At 41.7% G+C, this 19009-nt stretch overlaps 1 protein-coding gene across 5 annotated transcripts in view; it reads left to right on the top strand.

Annotated features, from left to right (window-relative positions):
- Positions 1 to 19009, top strand: part of ICA1L (islet cell autoantigen 1 like) — a 112779-nt gene that overhangs the window by 45600 nt on the left and 48170 nt on the right. Inside the window, exon 12 of one of the 5 annotated variants that reach the window (XM_077448614.1) lies at positions 6402 to 6834. The exons of the other annotated variants lie outside the window; for them this stretch is intronic. Coding sequence (XP_077304740.1) covers positions 6402 to 6502 — 101 coding nt within the window. The 3' untranslated portion in view covers positions 6503 to 6834. Of the gene's footprint in view, positions 1 to 6401; positions 6835 to 19009 lie in introns of those variants that run through there. 5 annotated transcript variants of the gene reach the window in all.

Here is a 19009-nt window from a genome sequence, read left to right as displayed (position 1 = left end):
TTTGCAAAAAATTTTAATCTTTTGAAGCAATTATCAATGCGAAATCTGACAAGGGAGTAACAGATATATAATTATCGACACTTTCGGGCTAGGCGTGTGGTGGAGAATACTTTTGGCATCATGGCAAATCGGTTTGGACTCTCTCTTACGACTATCAATCTTGCCTTATATAAAGCGGACAATCTAGTCCTGTGCTGATGCATCCTTCATAATTTCCTCATAAGACATACAGATAAGTACATTTCTGTTAATCGATTTGATCATGATCCAACCAATGCAGACAACACTTGTGCTCAGGACCAAGAACCTGCATGTTTGTTGTTATCACAAATATTTTATGTTATTAATGCCTGAAAAAAGTAGAAAATATATACTTTGTGATGTTTCTGTCTCAACCAAATATATACCATTATATGTTTATATTTACAAATAACCAAAGTGTAAGATACATTTTTTTTTAAATTGTCAATTAATAAAATACATTTATGTCATAATAAAGAGACTGAACCATTACTTAAAAAATGAAAAACAGACTTTATTGCCACATGTAAACATCGGTAATCTTAATGATTTCAAGCATAAATTGCCCATAATTTGCAAATATTTGGTCATGGTATGTTTATGGTCTTCCTTTGGAAATACTAAAGTGCAAATAAACATTAGTCATTCGCCCACCTTAACCACTTCAGCCCGGACCATTTTGCTAGCCAAAAACCAGACCACTTTTTGTGATTCGGCACTGCGTCGCTTTAACTGACAATTACGCAATCATGCGACGTGGCTCCCAAACAAAATTGACGTGCTTTTTTTCCCCACAAATAGAGCTTTCTTTTGGTGGTATTTGATCACCCCTGCGGTTTTTATTTTTTGCGCTATAAACAAAAATAGAGCGACAATTTTGAAAAAAAATGCATTATTTTTTACTTTTGTTATAATAAATATCCCCCAAAAATATATATAAAAAACTTTTTTTCCCTCAGTTTAGGCTGATACGTATTCTTATACATATTTTTGGTAAAAAAATAATAATCGCAATAAGCGATTATTGATTGGTTTGCGCAAAAGTTATAGCATTTACAAAATAGGGGATAGTTTAATGGCATTTTTATTAATTATTTTTTTTACAAGTAATGGCGGCGATCAGCGATTTTTATTGTGACTGCGACATTATGACGGACACATCGAACATTTTTGACACATTTTTGGGACCATTGTCATTTATACAGCAATCGCTGCTATATAAATGCAGCGATTCCTGTGTAAATGACACTGGCAGTGAAGGGGTTAACCAGTGGGTGGCAGTGTAGGGGTTAAGTGTTCCTAGGGGTGTGTTACTAACTGTTGGGGGCTGGGCTTTCATTTAGTGAACACTGATCTCTGCTCCAATCACATGGAGCAGAGATTAGCGTCACTAGTTGCTAGGCAGAACGGGGAGATGCTGTTTACAACGGCATCTCTGCGTTCAGCCACCCTGTGAGACGATCGCGGGTATGCCCACGGCAGTAGAGTCTACGGGACCCGCAACCGGACTCACGGGGGTCCCGACCAGCAGCGAGCATGCCGGCGGCGGCACTCTCGCGATTGCAGGGCGGCATTAAAGATTGGACGTACCTGTACCCCAATATGCCTGCCCATGCCATTCTGCCGACGTACATCGGCGTGCGCTGGTCGGGAACTGGTTAAAATGTTAGCATAACCAAAATAACACAATGATAATGTAATGACAAAATTGTGATGTGTGTAAAGTCAATCTGTACTACGATTTAGTACAAGACCAAGTTCACCTATGTTCGCTGTTGTTTTCAAAATAGCAGCTCCCACATGTACCTTAATAGAACATGAATGTACTTAACTTGCAAAAATCAGACAATTTTTTCATTAATTCTACACAGGCTTATTTGATTCATAGCTTTTTAAAAACACTGCTCAATTATTACATCCTGGACAAACTTCAGGTCAGCATACAGGAAGGAGTTGACCATCTCACCCTGTATCATCTACCCTCAGTTTGTCAACTCCTTCCTGTGTCATGAATAGAGGTCGACCGATATGGGTTTTTCTCTGGCCGATGCCGATATTTAGAAATCATGGCGGCCGATAGCCGATATATGATGCCGATTTTTTGGGGCCGATATGTTAGGCCGATTTTATTTATTTATTTTTAATCCCCCTTGATCTAACACACCTTTCCCACTGGGGCGTTTTTAAGGCGCTTTTGGGCTAAAAATAGCGCCTGTAAAGTGCCTGCAAAATGGCTCCCCTGCAGTCTGTGTGGAAGCCCCGAGTGCTTTCACACTGAGGCGATGCGCTGGCAGGATCTTAAAAAAAAAAAGTCCTGCAAGCAGCACGTTTGGAGTGGTGTATACCGCTCCTCCACCACTCCTGCCCATTGATATGAATGGGCACCACTGCCGAAGCGCATGCAATGCGATTTGGCAGCGGTACTTCATGGGCGCATTTAAAGCGGAGGTCCACCCTAAAATGGACCTCCGCTCATCGGAATCCCCCCCCCCCTCCGGCGCCACAATTGGCACCTTTCAGGGGGGAGGGGGGTGCAGTTACCTGGATAATCCAGGTAACTGCACCCACTTCCGGGATAGCTGTCTGCGGAAAGGGGCGTAGATTACGCCCCTTTCCGCAACTGCCCGCCCCTTTGCGCAAGTGCCCCGCTGCCTGCTGGGAAACACACAGTTCCCAGAGGCAGCGGGGACCGTCCGGATCGCGCCGCACGGCTCGCGCATGCGCAGTAGGGAACCGGGAAATGAAGCCGAAAGGCTCCATTTCCTGATTCCCATACCCAAGATGGCGGCGGCAGGACCCGACAGACGACCTAGCGATCAGCTTCGGGTGCCGACATCGCGGGCGCGCTGGACAGGTAAGTGTCACTATTTTAAAAGTCAGCAGCTGCAGTATTTGTAGCTGCTGGCTTTTAAAAAAAAAAAACGCGGAGTCCCGGTGGACTCCCGCTTTAACCTCTTCCTTGGCCGCTAGCTGGGTTATATGTGCCCCACTAGCAGCCAAATAGCACCGCTAAAATGATGGTAAAGAGCCGCTAAAACTTGCGTTTTACCATCAACGCTCCAGTGTGAAAGCAGTCTTCATAAGTGATACAGAAAATTTCTTACACTTAAACATTTATTAAACAAAACAAACCTCCAATCAGTTTACTTGTATGTATGATCTAGATTAAAAAACAAAAAACCTATATATTAAATAAAAACGGGTAGTCAAAACTTTTGGACAAAAAAAAAAAAAAAAAATGGGCTAACTTTACTGTTTTTATTTTATTTTTATTTTTTAAATGGTGTATTTTTTTCCCAAAAAAATGCATTTGAAAGACCTCTGTGCAAATGCCGTGTGACATAAAATATTGCAACAACCGCTATTTTATTCCCTAGGATCTCTGCTAAAAAAATATATATAATTTTTGGGGGGTCTAAGTGATTTTCTGGCAGAAAATACAGGATTTTTACTTGTAAGCAACAAGTGTCAGAAAAGATTTAGTCTTTAAATGGTTAAACTGAGAACTTCTACACACAGAGATGACTTCATTCATCCAAGTGTAAACATTGTATCATTCTGTTCTTTTCTTGGCAGTCTGCCCAGAGAGGAGGAAAGTGTTGCTATGACGACTCAGTCAACTCACACTGACTTCTTACAGAAGTCATTTCAAAGTCCCGCTGTAGAATCGGCTTTTTATCAGAACAATCGGCCGATGCCGATTATTTAAAAAACGGCAAATATCGGCCGATATATCGGCCGGCCGATATATCGGTCGACCTCTAGTCATGAAAGTCTTTCTTGGATGTAGGCACAAATAATCAAGCTTTGTTTATCAACAGCTATAAAGAGAGTGAGGTAAGCCTGTGTAGAATTAATTGAAAGTTGCTTTATTTATGCAACATAAGTACATTCATTCTATATGGGATCATATAGAATTGTAATTACATTTTTTGAAAGTAGTGACAAATATACATAGCTAAACATTGAACATTATTCAAAAATATGTATGTTTGTCATTACCTGCAATCTTGATTAAGGTGAAGGGGGCCACATTGTACAGCATAATTATTTAAATATAAACTTTAACAAAATGTGAATGTAGACAAAACAGTTTGGATGCACACATGGGTAAAGTGTGTCCAGCAGGCTCAGGCCTGTGTATTGGACACACTTTCCCAGAAGATAGAGGCTACGCGTCACCAAAAAACAAGAAAACATTACAGCTTTCAAGCTGTATAGGATTATCCAAATTCCAGCAAAATAGTGAAATGGCTGCTGACTGTCTCTCGGTGAGTGCTATAAACCAATGACAAATTGCTAACCGTGTTCTGGCGCAGGGGTAACCCCTAATCCACGTGTCATAACACAGTAGCACAGCAGAAGAGCTCACTACAAATGTCACGTGACTAGTACGTTTACAGCAGATTTGTTTTAAAGTCTGTAAAACCTTTTTTTGTGCGAATCCAATGCGAGCTCAGCCATACAACTGTGTGGCTGAACTCACATTGCTCAGACATCGCCCTAATGTGAACCCAAGCAGAGTGTGTTGAACTTCTTTAAAGGCCATGACACAAAGATCAATAAACTTTGGCAATAAAAACATATGCTCCTCCATGTATGTCTAGAATCCACCAAGCAAGTCTATAAAGTCTATCAATTTTTGACGTGCAGCAATTGCTGCATACCTTATTTTTTCTAATTCGTGACAGCAGTTGAACAACTCATTTGCATACACAAAATCATTGCACTATTCGCACCATGACCTGTATGAAGAAATATAATTAAAATCTGCATTTAGGAAAAGTAAATGTTAATTCTAAGATAATGTACACATGCGTGTGTAGAAGACAGGATCCATGTCATCTATATTCAGAGAAACTCGATAATCAACACCTCCATTTGTAATATATAAAATATAAAAAAATACTTACCCTGCTGTATAAAAAGTTGATGATCCAACGGCATCACATTCAAATTCGGATCTCAATGGCTATGAACAATTGGAAATAATGTCACCCACTGCTGATACACAGCCAATGTGGAAACATTTCTATATAATATTATATTACTTAGCATATTTTACTGACCTTTGCATGGAGCATCTGTGCCTGAGGTATGCTCAGTTACTTCCTCCTCAAAATCTTCATCATCTATGCTGGCAGGCATCATTGTCTGGGATGTTCCCTCCTCACTCTGCACGGCTTCTGACAAACATGTTTAAACGTGGTTATTAGCCCACAGTTTTCTCTTTACACAATCCTCTGTGTTTAATAATGATAGGTGTGTGTATGCATATGCTTAAAAAAAAAAAAAGAAAAAAAAAAAAAAAAAAAAGATCTATACCTTATTTCATAGCGCAACTAGGCACTCACATGATCGGCTTTCCCCTCCCCTCTCTCGATCATACAGCTAAAGCATGAGGGGCCGATAATCACCTGCTGACGTTAGCCAGGAGGGGTTGGGTGTGTTAGAGGAGGGGAGATGTGGACAGTCACATGAGAGCCAAGTTGTGCTCTGCAATAATTTATGGAATGGCATTTTATTATCATAAATATCATACTATGAAATTATACAAGGCATTTCAGCAGCAAGAGGGAAAGGGCAGACACTTTTGATGTTTCATCAATTGCACACTCTTCGATATTTATTGCTGTGCTAGCCGGACATGTTTTCTTACATGATATTCTTTTGACAAGCTTCTTCTTTAGTTTTCCTAAAATTTTTTATATATAATGCATATAAAAGATGCAAAGTTCCAACAATTAGAAAACAATTTAGATCAGTAATTCATTATTTATTTTGATAATCTGATGAATGCGGCCAAACTTTTCAGGTTCTCTATGTTTGAGATCAGACCATCTCTTTCTCACTTGGTCTTTGGATCTTTCCACTGCAAATTTCTTCTGCAGCACTCTAAGAACTTTCTGTAAAATCTGGCCTTTCCTTGCATTTGGGTTTTACATAGTTCTTCTTTTTTCCATCATAATCATATTTCTCTAGCAGATATACCAGCTCCACCATCTTACCCATGGTTATGGCCGTGGCCTTGACTTTGCCTGCTTTTGTGCCTTCCCTCGTGTTCTCCTCCATCGTGGTTTTCAGGCCTTCTGTGTCTTGGCATCGCAGATGGCAGCTGGCGTGCATGTATACACTACAGCATCACATGTCAGGCAGAGGCGGAGCTCTGTACGGAACGCTCGAGCCGTCGATGTGTTCTAACGTACAGCCATTAATGAGAGAACACAGGAAATTTTGTCTTTACACACATTCCAAACCATGGAATTTTCGGCGCTCAAAATAAGGTAAATTTTGCTATTGATTCTTTATTTAGGCCGGAATATTATTTGTAGGATGATACTAAAAGTAATGATGGTTTTTATTATTTTTGTATTTTGCAGGAGACATGGCAGACAAATTTACCTCACCTTCCTTTTTACCTCAATTTATTGACCAATATCGGCAAATGCCATGTTTATGGAGGGTGAAGTCCAAGGAATAATCAGACTGGAATAAGAAACATGAGGCACTATGCCAGCTATTGAAGATGTGCAAGACTATTTCTCCAAACGCTAACCTCACTTATGTATGGAACAAAATTGCAAATCTTGTTTTCAAACGGAAGTTAAACAAAATAAAGGAATCAGAATGTTCTGGAGCTGCAGCAGAAGACATATGTGCCCAGACTATGGTATTTTGAAAGCTTGCAACTGCAGAACTTCATTATCTACTCTGCCATCAACATCAACTGAGGCCTTGTCACCAGATCTGTGTGGAGAAGACCAGGACTCGCACAAGAGCCATCAGTGACCCAGGAGCTCTCAGGGACAATGGTACTTATCTACATTAACCTGAACATGAAATGTGTGTATATGTATGTATGTATGTATGTATGTATGTATGTATGTATGTATATATATATATATATATATATATATATATATATATATATATATATATATATCAGTTATGTTTTATAGACATATTAAATTAATTAATGTTTACTTGTGTCGTTTTTCGTTATTATTGCTAGGAAAATGACACATTGATGTCCCCATCAAGATTGCCTGCGGCTAGACCTGGCAAAAGAAGGAATATGGAGGAAGCTGCTGCATCATTTTTAGTACAGACTTCTGAATCAATGGAAAAAAAACATGATGAATGTGATGAATTCGGAATAATAATTGATAACTAGAAATGCATTTCCTGGAGAAAATGCATGGGAATGCTGAATAGCATCAAAACTGCCCCATTAGAATTGCCCCATCAAAACTGCCCCATCATATTCCTCTATTATAAATCAGTACATGGTGTGTCTGTGATCTCCCCCACTGCCCATCACTGTGTATAAGAAGCTTTGGTAACCATGGAAACAAAACAGCCAACAAAAGCCTGGATACCCTAAATCTAATGAAATTTTCTGACATGATCACTAAACTTAAACAGCTTTTTCACAAAAACTTTAAAAGATATCAAACTGAAAAGATATAGCCAGATAGCTGAATATTTTGTGAACATTTTAAAGTTTGTTTGGCGTCTGTAGGTGAAAGTGTGAAGGAGCTGAAACTTTTGGCAGCAGAAGAAGATTTTATGGATTTTAAGCATGCTCTCATCGACTTCAATGTTAAAAAAAGTGTTAAAAAGCTTAATATTTTAAAAAGTATAAATAGTAGAAAAAAAGTTGAAGAAGAGTACACATCAGCAGAAAGAGCTGAACCTTTTTAAAGTTGAATGGCTTTAATAGCTGAAAGTATGCAGAAGTTACGCAGAGCCAAAAAAACGTATGGAATAATAATAAAAAGATGATGATGATGATGATGAATAATAAAAAAAAAAAGAATAACACTAGAAAATGCATTTCCTGGAGAAAATGCGTGGGAATGCTGAATAGCATCAATACTACCCCATCAAAACTGCCCCATCATATTGCCCCCATCAAAACTGCCCATCATATTCCTCTATTATAAATCAGTACTTGGTGTATCTGTGCTCTCCCCAACTGCCCATCACTGTGTATAAGAAGTGTTGGTAACCTTGGAAACAAAACAGACAACAAAAGCCTGGCTGTCTTAAATTTTCAGAAATTTTCTGAAATTATCACTAAACTTAAACAGCTTTTTCAAAAAAAATGAAAAAGATATCAAACTGAAAAGATCTGAACGTTTTAAAAGTTGAATGGCTTTAATAGCGGAAAGTATGCAGAAGTTACGCAGAGACAAAAAAACGTATGGAATAATAAGAAGATGATTATTAATAAATTAAAAAACGAACAACAATAGTGGGACTGCTAAAGCAGTCCCACTAAATAAAAAAAGAATAACAATAGTGGGACTGCTGAAACAGTCCCACTAAATAGTAGGATTGCTAAAGCAGTCCCACTAATAAATTGCGTATTATGTCTGAAGACACAAATAGAAATTTCTTTTGGTTTTATTTGCCTCTGCGGTTTTTATTTTTTGCACTATAAACAAAAAAAGAGCGACAATTTTGAAAAAAAACCGACAATATTCTGTACTTTTTGCTATAATAAATATCCCCATTTAAAAAAAAAAAAAGTTTAGGCCAATATGTATTCTTCTACATATTTTTGGTAATAAAAATCGCAATAAGCAAAAGTTATAACGTCTACAAAATAGGGGATAGATTTATAGCATTCTTATTATTTTTTATTTTTTACTCGTAATGGCGGTGATCTGCAGTTTTTATCATGACTGTGACATTATGGCGGACACATCGGACAATTTTGACATATTTTTGGGACCATTGGCATTAATACAGCGATCAGTGCTATAAAAATGCATTTATTACTGTAAAAATGTCATAGTTAGTAAGGTTGAATAAAGACACCAGCCCATCCAGTTCAACTTGAGTGTCTACATTGCACACTCACATCAGCCCCTATCCTCAAGGAGCCCACAATCCAAGATCCCCATTGATATACTAGGGCCAATTTTGGACAGAAGCCAATTAACATACCTGCATGTCTTTGGATTGTGGGAGGAAACAGGAGTACCGGGAGGAAAACCATGCAGGCACAGGGAGAAGATGCAAACTCCAGGCAGGTAGTGTCGTGGTTGGGATTTGAACCAGTAACCCTTCTTGCTGCTAGGGGGGATGGGACTGACTAGGGGAGATGACAGATACTTTGTATGAACAGACGATCTGTCACTTCTCCCCTCAGAGGTTAGGGGAGAACTTCGGTTCTCGCCATGTTACGAGCGATCACGGGAGCCCAGCGGTCATCGAGAGTGGCCGCCTCAGGAAGCGACGTAACATAACATAGATTTGCATGCCTGTGCCATTCTGTTGCAGTAAAACTGCGGCGGCAGGCTGGCAAGCGCTTAATGAACATGAGATTATATATATATATATATATATATATATATATATATATATATAATTTATGGTCGGAGCCCTCTGCTGTAAGAGATATGAAAGAACACATAAACACGTCACAAGACTAACAACATAAAATAGACCTGAATTGTGCCCTTGGTCTGCTGTAAGGTAAGCCCTGGTGAGCTGGGCGGTGAGCCCTGGTCTGCTGGGCGATATGCCAAGAGAAGGCCGCAAAAGACTTGGTTTAGGGAGGTAATTATTAATTTATGTACAACAAGACACTACGGGGCAAAGTTGCTGAAGGCTCAGGACATTTCCACTTGTGGATTGGAGATGTATCGAGTAAAGCAGGTGGATTCCCGCCTGCCCATCTTTGATCGTGTGGACTGGGACCCCGTTTCGTGAGGCTGCTGATGCTGCTCCAATGCGAAAGAATGTCCAAGAAAATGACCAAGGTCCTGGCCTAATTTGCTCAAAAGGAACCCGACGTGACTAATGAACTGGTTGCTGCCTGGGGTACTAATCGGGAACGGTAGTAATGGGCTGTCCTGCGAGGGATCAAACATATCGGCCAAAAATTGATCTAGGATGGACACGGGGCACCAGGCTTTGAGAGTTTGGAAAGGTTTGATGTCAACCCCTGGACCGGACTATTGTGTTTTGGACACCCTGAGGAGCAAGATGAAGTAAGTCTGATGGCGTGTGAGGTGGTGTCTACGTAACACTTTACAACTGGGACGGTGACAGTATTCACTGGGGCGTAAGAAGCTGTAGAAAGCCAGGTAGATGGCTGCTTGAATGACCAGGCTGAATTTAGCCAAAGGGGAATGTGACAGGATGAAAGACACGTCTCGGAATATGGTGCTGGTGACGGGTAGCTGTTTGATACTGATTTGGGGTCATTGCCTGTGAATACCACACAACATGGTCTTGACCGTATGGGCGGCAAACAAGACGGTTTGTTAGGATCTCATAAGGGGATGAAATACTGGATGTCAGCTGAGTGGGGTCTAAGGTATTGTGTGACAATGCCAACTGCGTGTGGTGGCATAATATGAAGACCAGGATGTGATGGAGAACTCTTGGTATTGCTCTGGGGTTTGAGGCTAGTAACCTGACATAGAACCTCTAGGCTGCACGGTAGGCCTTCAGGGTGTTGTGAGATAGTGAAAGATTAATAAGGCAGGTAGCGTCGTGAAAGTGTTGTTTGAATCCGAGGTTAGCTACGACCAGTGTGGGATAAGAGACATGGTCGGGTCGGTTCCAGGTTCCTGCAAAATAATGAAGCAAAGTTAACGGGTAGTGCGTCGGCCAGATTATTGCGTTTGTCTGGGATGTGGACGCATAGGACGTTAGATTGGTGCTGTGGGGATAGTGGCACCAGCCTGCGCAGGAAGGCCACGTTGGCAGGCTACTAGGACCTCCTTTATTCATAATACTGGCTGTGGCTTGGTTGTCTGTGGCGAACGTCACTGTTTGTCCTGCCCAGTTGTTGCACCAGACTTGAGCTGCTGCGACAATGGGGTAGAGGTCGAACAAAGAGGAGGACTAACTGAACCCAGGAATCAAGAGGATTTCTGACGGCCATGGCCCTATAAACCCAATTTGGCCAAAAGTGAGGCGAGGACCTGTGGAGGCTGTGATGACCATGACTACCTGAGATGAAGAGAGAGATGCTGAGGGAATACACATTGGCATGCCATTCCAATTTGTGAGAAATTCGACTCCCATGGGCAGATCTGCTATAGCTGGCACATTTTAATTTAAGGATTTAGTCAGGGTCTTTGCCTGGAAGAGAAACACTAAAAGATGGGAAGTAAAAGATCCCCTTGAGTCTGGCTGCTGCCTTGGCTGAAAATGAGCGGTGATAGTCAAAGGATGGGCACCCTGCGTACTTGTGACCTGCTGCATGCAGATACGGGTCCAATTCTACCCTCCTGTTGGGGTTGCTCTGCCTAGCATGTCTCTGACTGTCCCCAAGGCTAGCACAAACTCTGTGACAGTGAGTTTGCGATTAAGTAAAGGATCTCTGGCCTTCAGGATGACGGAGACATCTCCCCGCGAATATGATTTGTTCTAGGCCAAGTTGTGTACTGCTATGAGGAGGGATGCTAAGTTAACGTCGTTGTCATCCAAGATGTCCTCCTAGATGCCCTGCTAGGACAAGGTGTGCAGGGAAGACGATGGTGCAGAAGTTGGGTGTATCTGTAAGAGAAGGTACGGGAATGACGGTGGTGACTGGAGCTGGTAGGGGCACGGCTGGGCGTACCTCCAGGGCTGTCACTCTGCTTGGACTTCGGCGACTGCTGTTGACAGTGTGGTTACCCAGGAGTGCAACTGAGTAGTCACTAAGAAAATAGACTGAAGTGGTGCCTGCAAGGACTGCCACTTGCGGTGGAAACAGTAGCCTAAAGGCTTGGTTTCCTGGCTGCAGCAGGGTAGGATTTACTCCTGCGACACCGTTCTGCTATGAGTTTATTTTTATTTTTTTTATTGTTCCAAGCTCTTGTGAGACTGTAAACCGCCGCTTGCTGAGCCCGTAAAGGGTGATGGCAGGGCTGAGGCAAAGTCCTCACTGTCTGCCTGCGACATGGCGTCAACTAAAAGCAAGGGGGGGGGTGCGTATGTTTGAGGTAAGTTGCAAAGGTAGGAGGGGATAGTTGCGTTGGGTAGATAAGATGAAAGGCGGAAGGAAACAAAAAGAATAGGACAAGGAACGACAGCCATAGTGACAGTTGGTTTGCGCTCGAGCGCTGTTGAGTGTGACTTTAGAAAACTCAAAAGAATGAGTGACAACCGAGGTGAGCCAGGAGGTGACTGGCTAGGTAACCGATAGCTCGGGTGTCAGTCTGTGCTCGGCACAGACTAATGAATCAGAGCGCCCCAGGGCGGACTGGGGTGGGTAGCTGAAGTCTGGTATACTAAGTAGGAATGTTGCGATCTGTAGTTAATTGACGTGGGTTCGGTCTACTAATGCTTGCATTGCCAGCAAGTATGGAGATTAGGCGACCTTGTCTGCGTATTGAAGGCTTGTGCTTCGAAAACAGAGTGAAGTGCACAGAAGTATGTGACAGTTGCTAACGCCTCAGGAGCAGGTCAAATTCTGTATGTGAAGTAAAAATATGTAGTGAAAGAGTGTTTAAGAGAAAGGGGGAATCCCAATGAACTAAACACCTGACTTTATGCACTAGTTGTGAAGTCGACTGGTTGGGGGTCGAGAACTGAGTTGACCGGGAGCCTGTAGTAAGGTGACATAAGAATTTCGTTTTGACATGGGGGATTGCAAAGAGCTCTTTGGGGCAAAGCTGGCCCCCTGGTGAAGATGCAAGCCCTCAACAATGGGGGTTTTATTTTTTTTTTTTTATTTTTTTTTTTTGGGAGATACTGTCCAAACCTGGTGCAGGGTGGACTAACTGGTGTTCTAACTGGCCTAAAATAGGGAAAGCGACAGAGAAAATGATGAGCAGCCATGTTGCTACTGGAGACGATGAGTGGCAGTTTGAGCCACTTGCTGAAATGCTTGCAGCGATTGCAAGGAAGCGGCTTTATTTGAATTATGAGGTGAGAATAAATGAATTGATGAATGAGGTGAGCAGCTGTGTTGCTACTGGAGATGAGTGGCCGTATTAAGCTATAGCAGAGATGCTTGCAGCGATTGCAAGAAAGCAGCTTTATTTGAATCTATAAATTAAATTATAAGTGTGTAGGAATGAGGAGAGCAGCCGTGTTGCTACTGGAGATGAGTGGCCGTATTGAGCCATTGCATTGATGCTTGCAGTGATTGCAAGGAGCTTTGTTGAAAGGCGAAAGAAAAGGTTATAGAGGAAATGTGATTATGAAGGAATGACCGTGCGCAACACTGAGCAAATCGGTGGAGAGAATGGTGTATGATCATGTATGGATAGACTGAGAAAGTCAAATGTAAGTACTGTTGAATTCGTACAGTCGATGTGACTAGTTTGAACTGGGTTATAGCTATGGAATAGTCTGCGAAAGATTTGACTCATTTGAGTCGGAGATGCAACAGGATTCGGCTTGGTTGTTAGAGTTGCGTTTGGCAAGGACTGGAATTGTTGCGCCGATGCTGCGACTAGACTCGAATCCTCCGTAGATGCGACTGAGAGGCTCATATATGGGATCCGACCGTATCGCTAAGGATATGGCTGGGTTCGGATTGATTGAATTGTGATGGTGGTTGAAGGGGCTGGTGATTGCCAATGATCCGAAACATAGAAGCGAAGTTGCGACTAGATTCGAATCGGCTGTAGATGCGAGGTGACTACAGGGCTCGTATGACAGATCTGCCCGTATTGCCGATGATATGGCTGGGTTTGAATCGACTAAATGGTGATGATGGTTAGAAGGGGCTTGTGATTGCCGAGGATCCGAAACATAGAAGCGAAGTTGCGACTAGATTCGAATTGGCCATAGATGTGAGGTGACTACGGGGCTCGTATGACAGATCTGACCGTATTGCCGATGATATGGCTGGGTTTGAATCAACTAAATGGTGATGGCGGTTGAAGGGGCTTTGTGATTGTCAAGGATCAGAAACATAGAAGCGAAGTTGCGACTAGATTCGAATCGGCTGTAGACGCGAGGTGAGTAAGGGGCTTGAATGTCGGATTTGACCGCATCGCCGTGAAGTGAACGGCTCGAGTAAACCCGTGTTGGGTAGAAAGCATGAAATACATGAAAGATGACATAGAAAGACTTACGGTGGCGTAAGTGCGACTTTTTGCAAAACGAACATGATAAACGAACATGATAACGTAACTACTAGAGTTTAGAGGAGCGGTAACAACAAAGTCCTACCCTCAACAGCGAGTGTGTAGCGGTCCGAGCGTGGGACAATCGATGAAGATATACGACCGATCTCAAAGGTACAACTGCGTGGACACGCAGTGAGTTGGCAGAGTCAGCCTGTGCAATGCATTTGACACGAATCAGCTTAAAAAATGTATGAGATGAATCTGATATAAATTGGCAGTAAGGAGTATCTGATACGAATTGGTTGTAGAGTGTATGCCATTCTTACTGTGAAACCAAACACCTATCAACCACCCATCCCCCCAGGCTAGTCAAGTGCAGGAAAGACATCAGGTGGGTTTAATTACACCCCAATCAGCCACAGAAACTCATACAAACAATACCTGTTTATCTCAAAAAAGGATGAGAACAGTGAATCTTATAACTAGTGAAGCCTATGGCGGGTGATATTGGAGAACGACCGACAGCGACTCGGAGGCTTGGATCTATGAATGGATCGTATGTTTGGTAGAAGGAATTTACGAATGTACTATGTCTGTGCCGAAAGATGTCGGGACATGAGTGTCAACAACTCAGAGGTAGGTTTTGCGAAAGGGGTGCAGGATAGTAAGCATGATAAGCCGCAATTTTGCACATGATATGAAAAGATTCAGATACTACTTATCTGCGACCATGAGCGGGAACCGCCGACGAAGACCACGAATGAAGAAGCCGAAGTGCACCTGCCATTGGACGCACAGATAGTCGACCGTGAGGGAGCTGAGACGAGTCAACCCCTTGATGTGCAGTACCTTGCACTGGAACCGACACAGACCGTTGTGGGTGGTCTGATTATATACCCTCCGGGCTCCTCCCATAATTACGGGCCACCATAATGGCCCTCTTATATATATAATATATAATATTACATAACCCCTATATATAGTTTTGCTTATATTTGAATGACAATACGATTATGGTTACGATTATTCCATATCGTACGAATTGTGTACACATTACATAAAAATTAGTTGTGCTGTTGACAGACGATGAAAGTTTTTCTGTTTCTCCCTCATTTTTTTCCATTCGCTGGATCGGAATCGGCCGTGGAAAGTTGTGTCGACACTAGTCGAAAATTGTACAATTGTTTCTGCCGAATTTTCGACTAGTGTGTACCACACATAAAGCTCAATTTCCACTTGTGCATCTTGTCCTGCGACTTGGTACTGCAAAGTCGCAGAACAAGTCATACCCCATGATTTCCAATAAGTACCGTTCATATCTCTGTGACTTCAAAGTAGTTCCTACACTACTTTGGTCCAACTTCGATGTTACTTGAGGTCCATAGACCTCAAGAATACACAGGCGTTGCTTCAAGTGCATCAAAATCGTGCGACTTTCAGGTTGCAGTAGTGTAAACCTAAGCTAATGCACACTAAGAAGATTATGTACATCAAGCTGATGTCATGTTTTCCTTAAAAAAACTATATACATTTCCTTTATGTTAGACATATTTAAAGCCTACTGACACACAATGAGAAAATCGTGCGAAAAATATCGCTTTTGAATCAATCATACGATAATCTGATCATTAGTACAGCGCTTTCATAAGCTGATCAGACGACAGTTCATCCAATATTATCTGATGGGACAAGCACAAAGTTTTTTTTTTTCTCGTATGATTCCAGATCGTACGATTTTCGTTTAATCAGTACTGTTGTCGTTCGAAAATACAATACAAAAACACCACACCACATTACTTCACCTTCAGATTTTTATTTTGTCGTACGAGAATTTTATTACTTTAGTAAACTCTTCGTTTTCAATATGAGATTATCATGCAAAAAAAAAAGGACGATCATTCGTCCGATAATCTCATTGTGTGTACCAAGCATTACTGCTAGGTAATGTATAAAGAAACAGGCTGACAAAAGTCTGATTGTGGGAAAATAGGGAAGATAATACATTGAAGTGGATCTCTGTCTCTGATATATGGCATGCATTCCTCTATACCAGTCAGCCAAACACTGTATCTATTATTACACTATCATTTGTTGTTTTTCCTGTTTCTAAATGACAAGAATTTTGCTAGCGCTGCTGCAAAACCTAAATTAATGTCTTTGTATGATAATCCTGGTGTTTTCACAGCTAGTGCCTCAATCTATTCTCTAGCATGCCTGAGAATAATTCAAGCATTATCATTTCCATTAATCCCAAGTACTAGACAGTTTGCAGACATGGGAATATGAAAACAGCCAGTGGAACCACATTCAATGCTAGTGATATCTTTTATAGTGAATTTACTGGAAATTTTAAACAATTACCAGCTGAGTGTGCTGCTGTAAGAATTTGTAATCAGTTAGGAGCGAGTGGTGCTAAATTAACCACTTTCAGACCGGACCATTTTGCTGGTCAAAGACCAGACCACTTTTTGCGATTTGGCACTGCGTCGCTTTAACTGACAATTGCGCGGTCGTGCGACGTGGCTACCAAACAAAATTGACGTCCTTTTTTTCCCACAAATAGAGCTTTCTTTTGGTGGTATTTTATCACCCCTGCGGTTTTTATTTTTTGCGCTATAAACAAAAATAGAGCCACAATTTTGAAAAAAACTCATTATTTTTTACTTTTTGTTATAATAAATATCCCCCAAAAATATATAAAAAAACATTTTTTTCCCTCAGTTTAGGCCGATACGTATTCTTCTACATATTTTTGGTAAAAAAAAACGCAATAAGCGATTATTGATTGGTTTGCGCAAAAGTTATAGCGTTTACAAAATAGGGATAGTTTTATAGCATTTTTATTAATAATTTTTTATTATTTTTTTTTTACTAGTAATGGCGGCGATCAGCGATTTTTATTGTGACTACGACATTGTGGGGGACCCATCGGACATTTTTGACACATTTTTGGGACCATTGTCATTTATACAGTAATCACTGCTATATAAATGCAGTGATTCCTGTGTAAATGACACTGGCAGTGAAGGGGTTAACCAGTGGGTGGCAGTGTAGGGGTTAAGTGTTCCTAGGGGTGTGTTACTAACTGTGGGGGGGTTGGGCTTTCATTTAGTGAACACTGATCTCTGCTCCAATCACATGGAGCAGAGATCAGCGTCACTAGTTGCTAGGCAGAATGGAGAAATGTTGTTTACAACAGCATTTCTTCATTCGGCCGCTCCGTGAGACGATCGCGGGGATGCCCACGGCGATCGAGTGCGTGGGTCCCGCGACCGGACTCACAGGGGTCCCGACCAGCGCGGGAACGCGCCGCCGGCGGCGCGCTCCCGATGGCAGGACGGCAAATTTAAAGGGACGTACATGTACGCCCATTTGCCTGCCCGTGCCATTCTGTCGACGTACATCGTCGTGCGCTGGTCGGCAAGTGGTTAAAGTCCATAAAATAAACCAATTTATGCGAATCGCCCTGCAGTCTTTGCTTTATCTGTACTGCCCATTTGTCTTCATGTGGATCAGTGGTGGCCCGTCCATTCAGGGCGCAAAGGTGCCGCCCGCTCTATCCACGCCACCCCCTATATAGATAATGGATAGATTCATGCATATCATGAATCTATCCATGGCCGGTGTGGCCACCCCATATTCATAGGTCCGGCCCCTTTCAGAATGCTGGGCACATAAATTACAGAGGCGGGGTTTTTTTTTGAAAATTTACAATTCAACTGTTTACTCTACAAGAGCATTTGCATTCTGCAGCAGCATTATCCTCCAGAGCTTTAGTAGCATTAAACCAAAAGCAAGCATTTATTATATTGCAGCTTACCTATTCTTGGATCTGATGGCTGCATTGGTTTCCTTTTTTTAGGCTTTCTTTCTTCTGTTTTTATCTGGCGATCCAAACAGTATGTCCTGTTGTGTTTTTTTTTTTTTGATCGAATAAAAATACAGACAAAAGTGAGGCCAGAGCACTGGCAGAACATAGTAAAAATACAACGTGACATAATACCAGGACATAAAAGGACACACCTGAAAAATGCCCAAATATCACATTATCGGCAGATAATCATATATTTAGAGAAGGGGTCACCCGTCCCAGGTAGAACAAACACCCACACCAAGTTATCTTTATGCAGTAATTGAAATTACAACATGGTTACAAAACAGTACTCTATGCTCTCACGGAATATACTGTAAAGGAAATTTTAAAACATCCCAAAAAATTTAATTTGCCAAGATGGAGAGGAAGGAAGAAAGGAATAAAAGGAGCAGGAGGAAAAAAGAAAAGAGAAAAAAAAGTAGAGGGAGCCTGGAGGAGAAATTACAAGCCACATTTATTGAAAAAGAAATGCTAGGAACATTGCAGGTCTCTAAAGATCAATATGAACATAGCTGTTTAGCATGTTTAGAAGTATCATTAATTTTGCTGGCTAGGTCCTCATTTAGCATTATCCAAGACACCTAGCGCCTAGAGATTGTGGAGATTGAAACAGAAGGTTGTTTCCATGAATGAGTTATGATAGCTTTGCAGCCAATAGCATAAAGAAAATCAGTCTTTGCACCGAGTAGACGAGTTTCTCTAAAGATTCATTTAGTAAAGCAACCTGGGGGGGTCTGAGGCACCGGAGCCCCCAAAACCCTCCTAATTAAGGCAAAAACACTGTTCCAGAAGCTCCATAGTTTAGAGCGTTCCCAACATTGTCCCGTTAGAGTGACCGCCTCTGGAGCACAAAGGCGGGGTGTTTGGAAAATGCCGAAAGATGAGAAGGGATCATATACTATCTAGTCATAACTTTCACATTCACCTCTAACAAAGAAATGTTCAAGATAGACTTGTATGCTGAATGGAAGCAGGTATGCCATTGGTCTGCATCCCTCTCCCAAACCAATTCCAAGTCACAGGCCTGCATGTAAGGCAGTTTGTCAGCAGTGTCTAGTTATAGCCTATAGATGACCAAGTTCCC

Source organism: Lithobates pipiens, unplaced genomic scaffold (assembly GCF_037356315.1).
Source record: "Lithobates pipiens isolate NorthernLeopardFrog02 unplaced genomic scaffold, aLitPip1_a1.2 Scaffold_22, whole genome shotgun sequence".
In the NCBI taxonomy this organism is placed as follows: Eukaryota; Metazoa; Chordata; class Amphibia; order Anura; family Ranidae; genus Lithobates; species Lithobates pipiens.
Note: the sequence above shows the minus strand (reverse complement) of the source record. Positions and strands in the feature narration are given on the sequence as shown.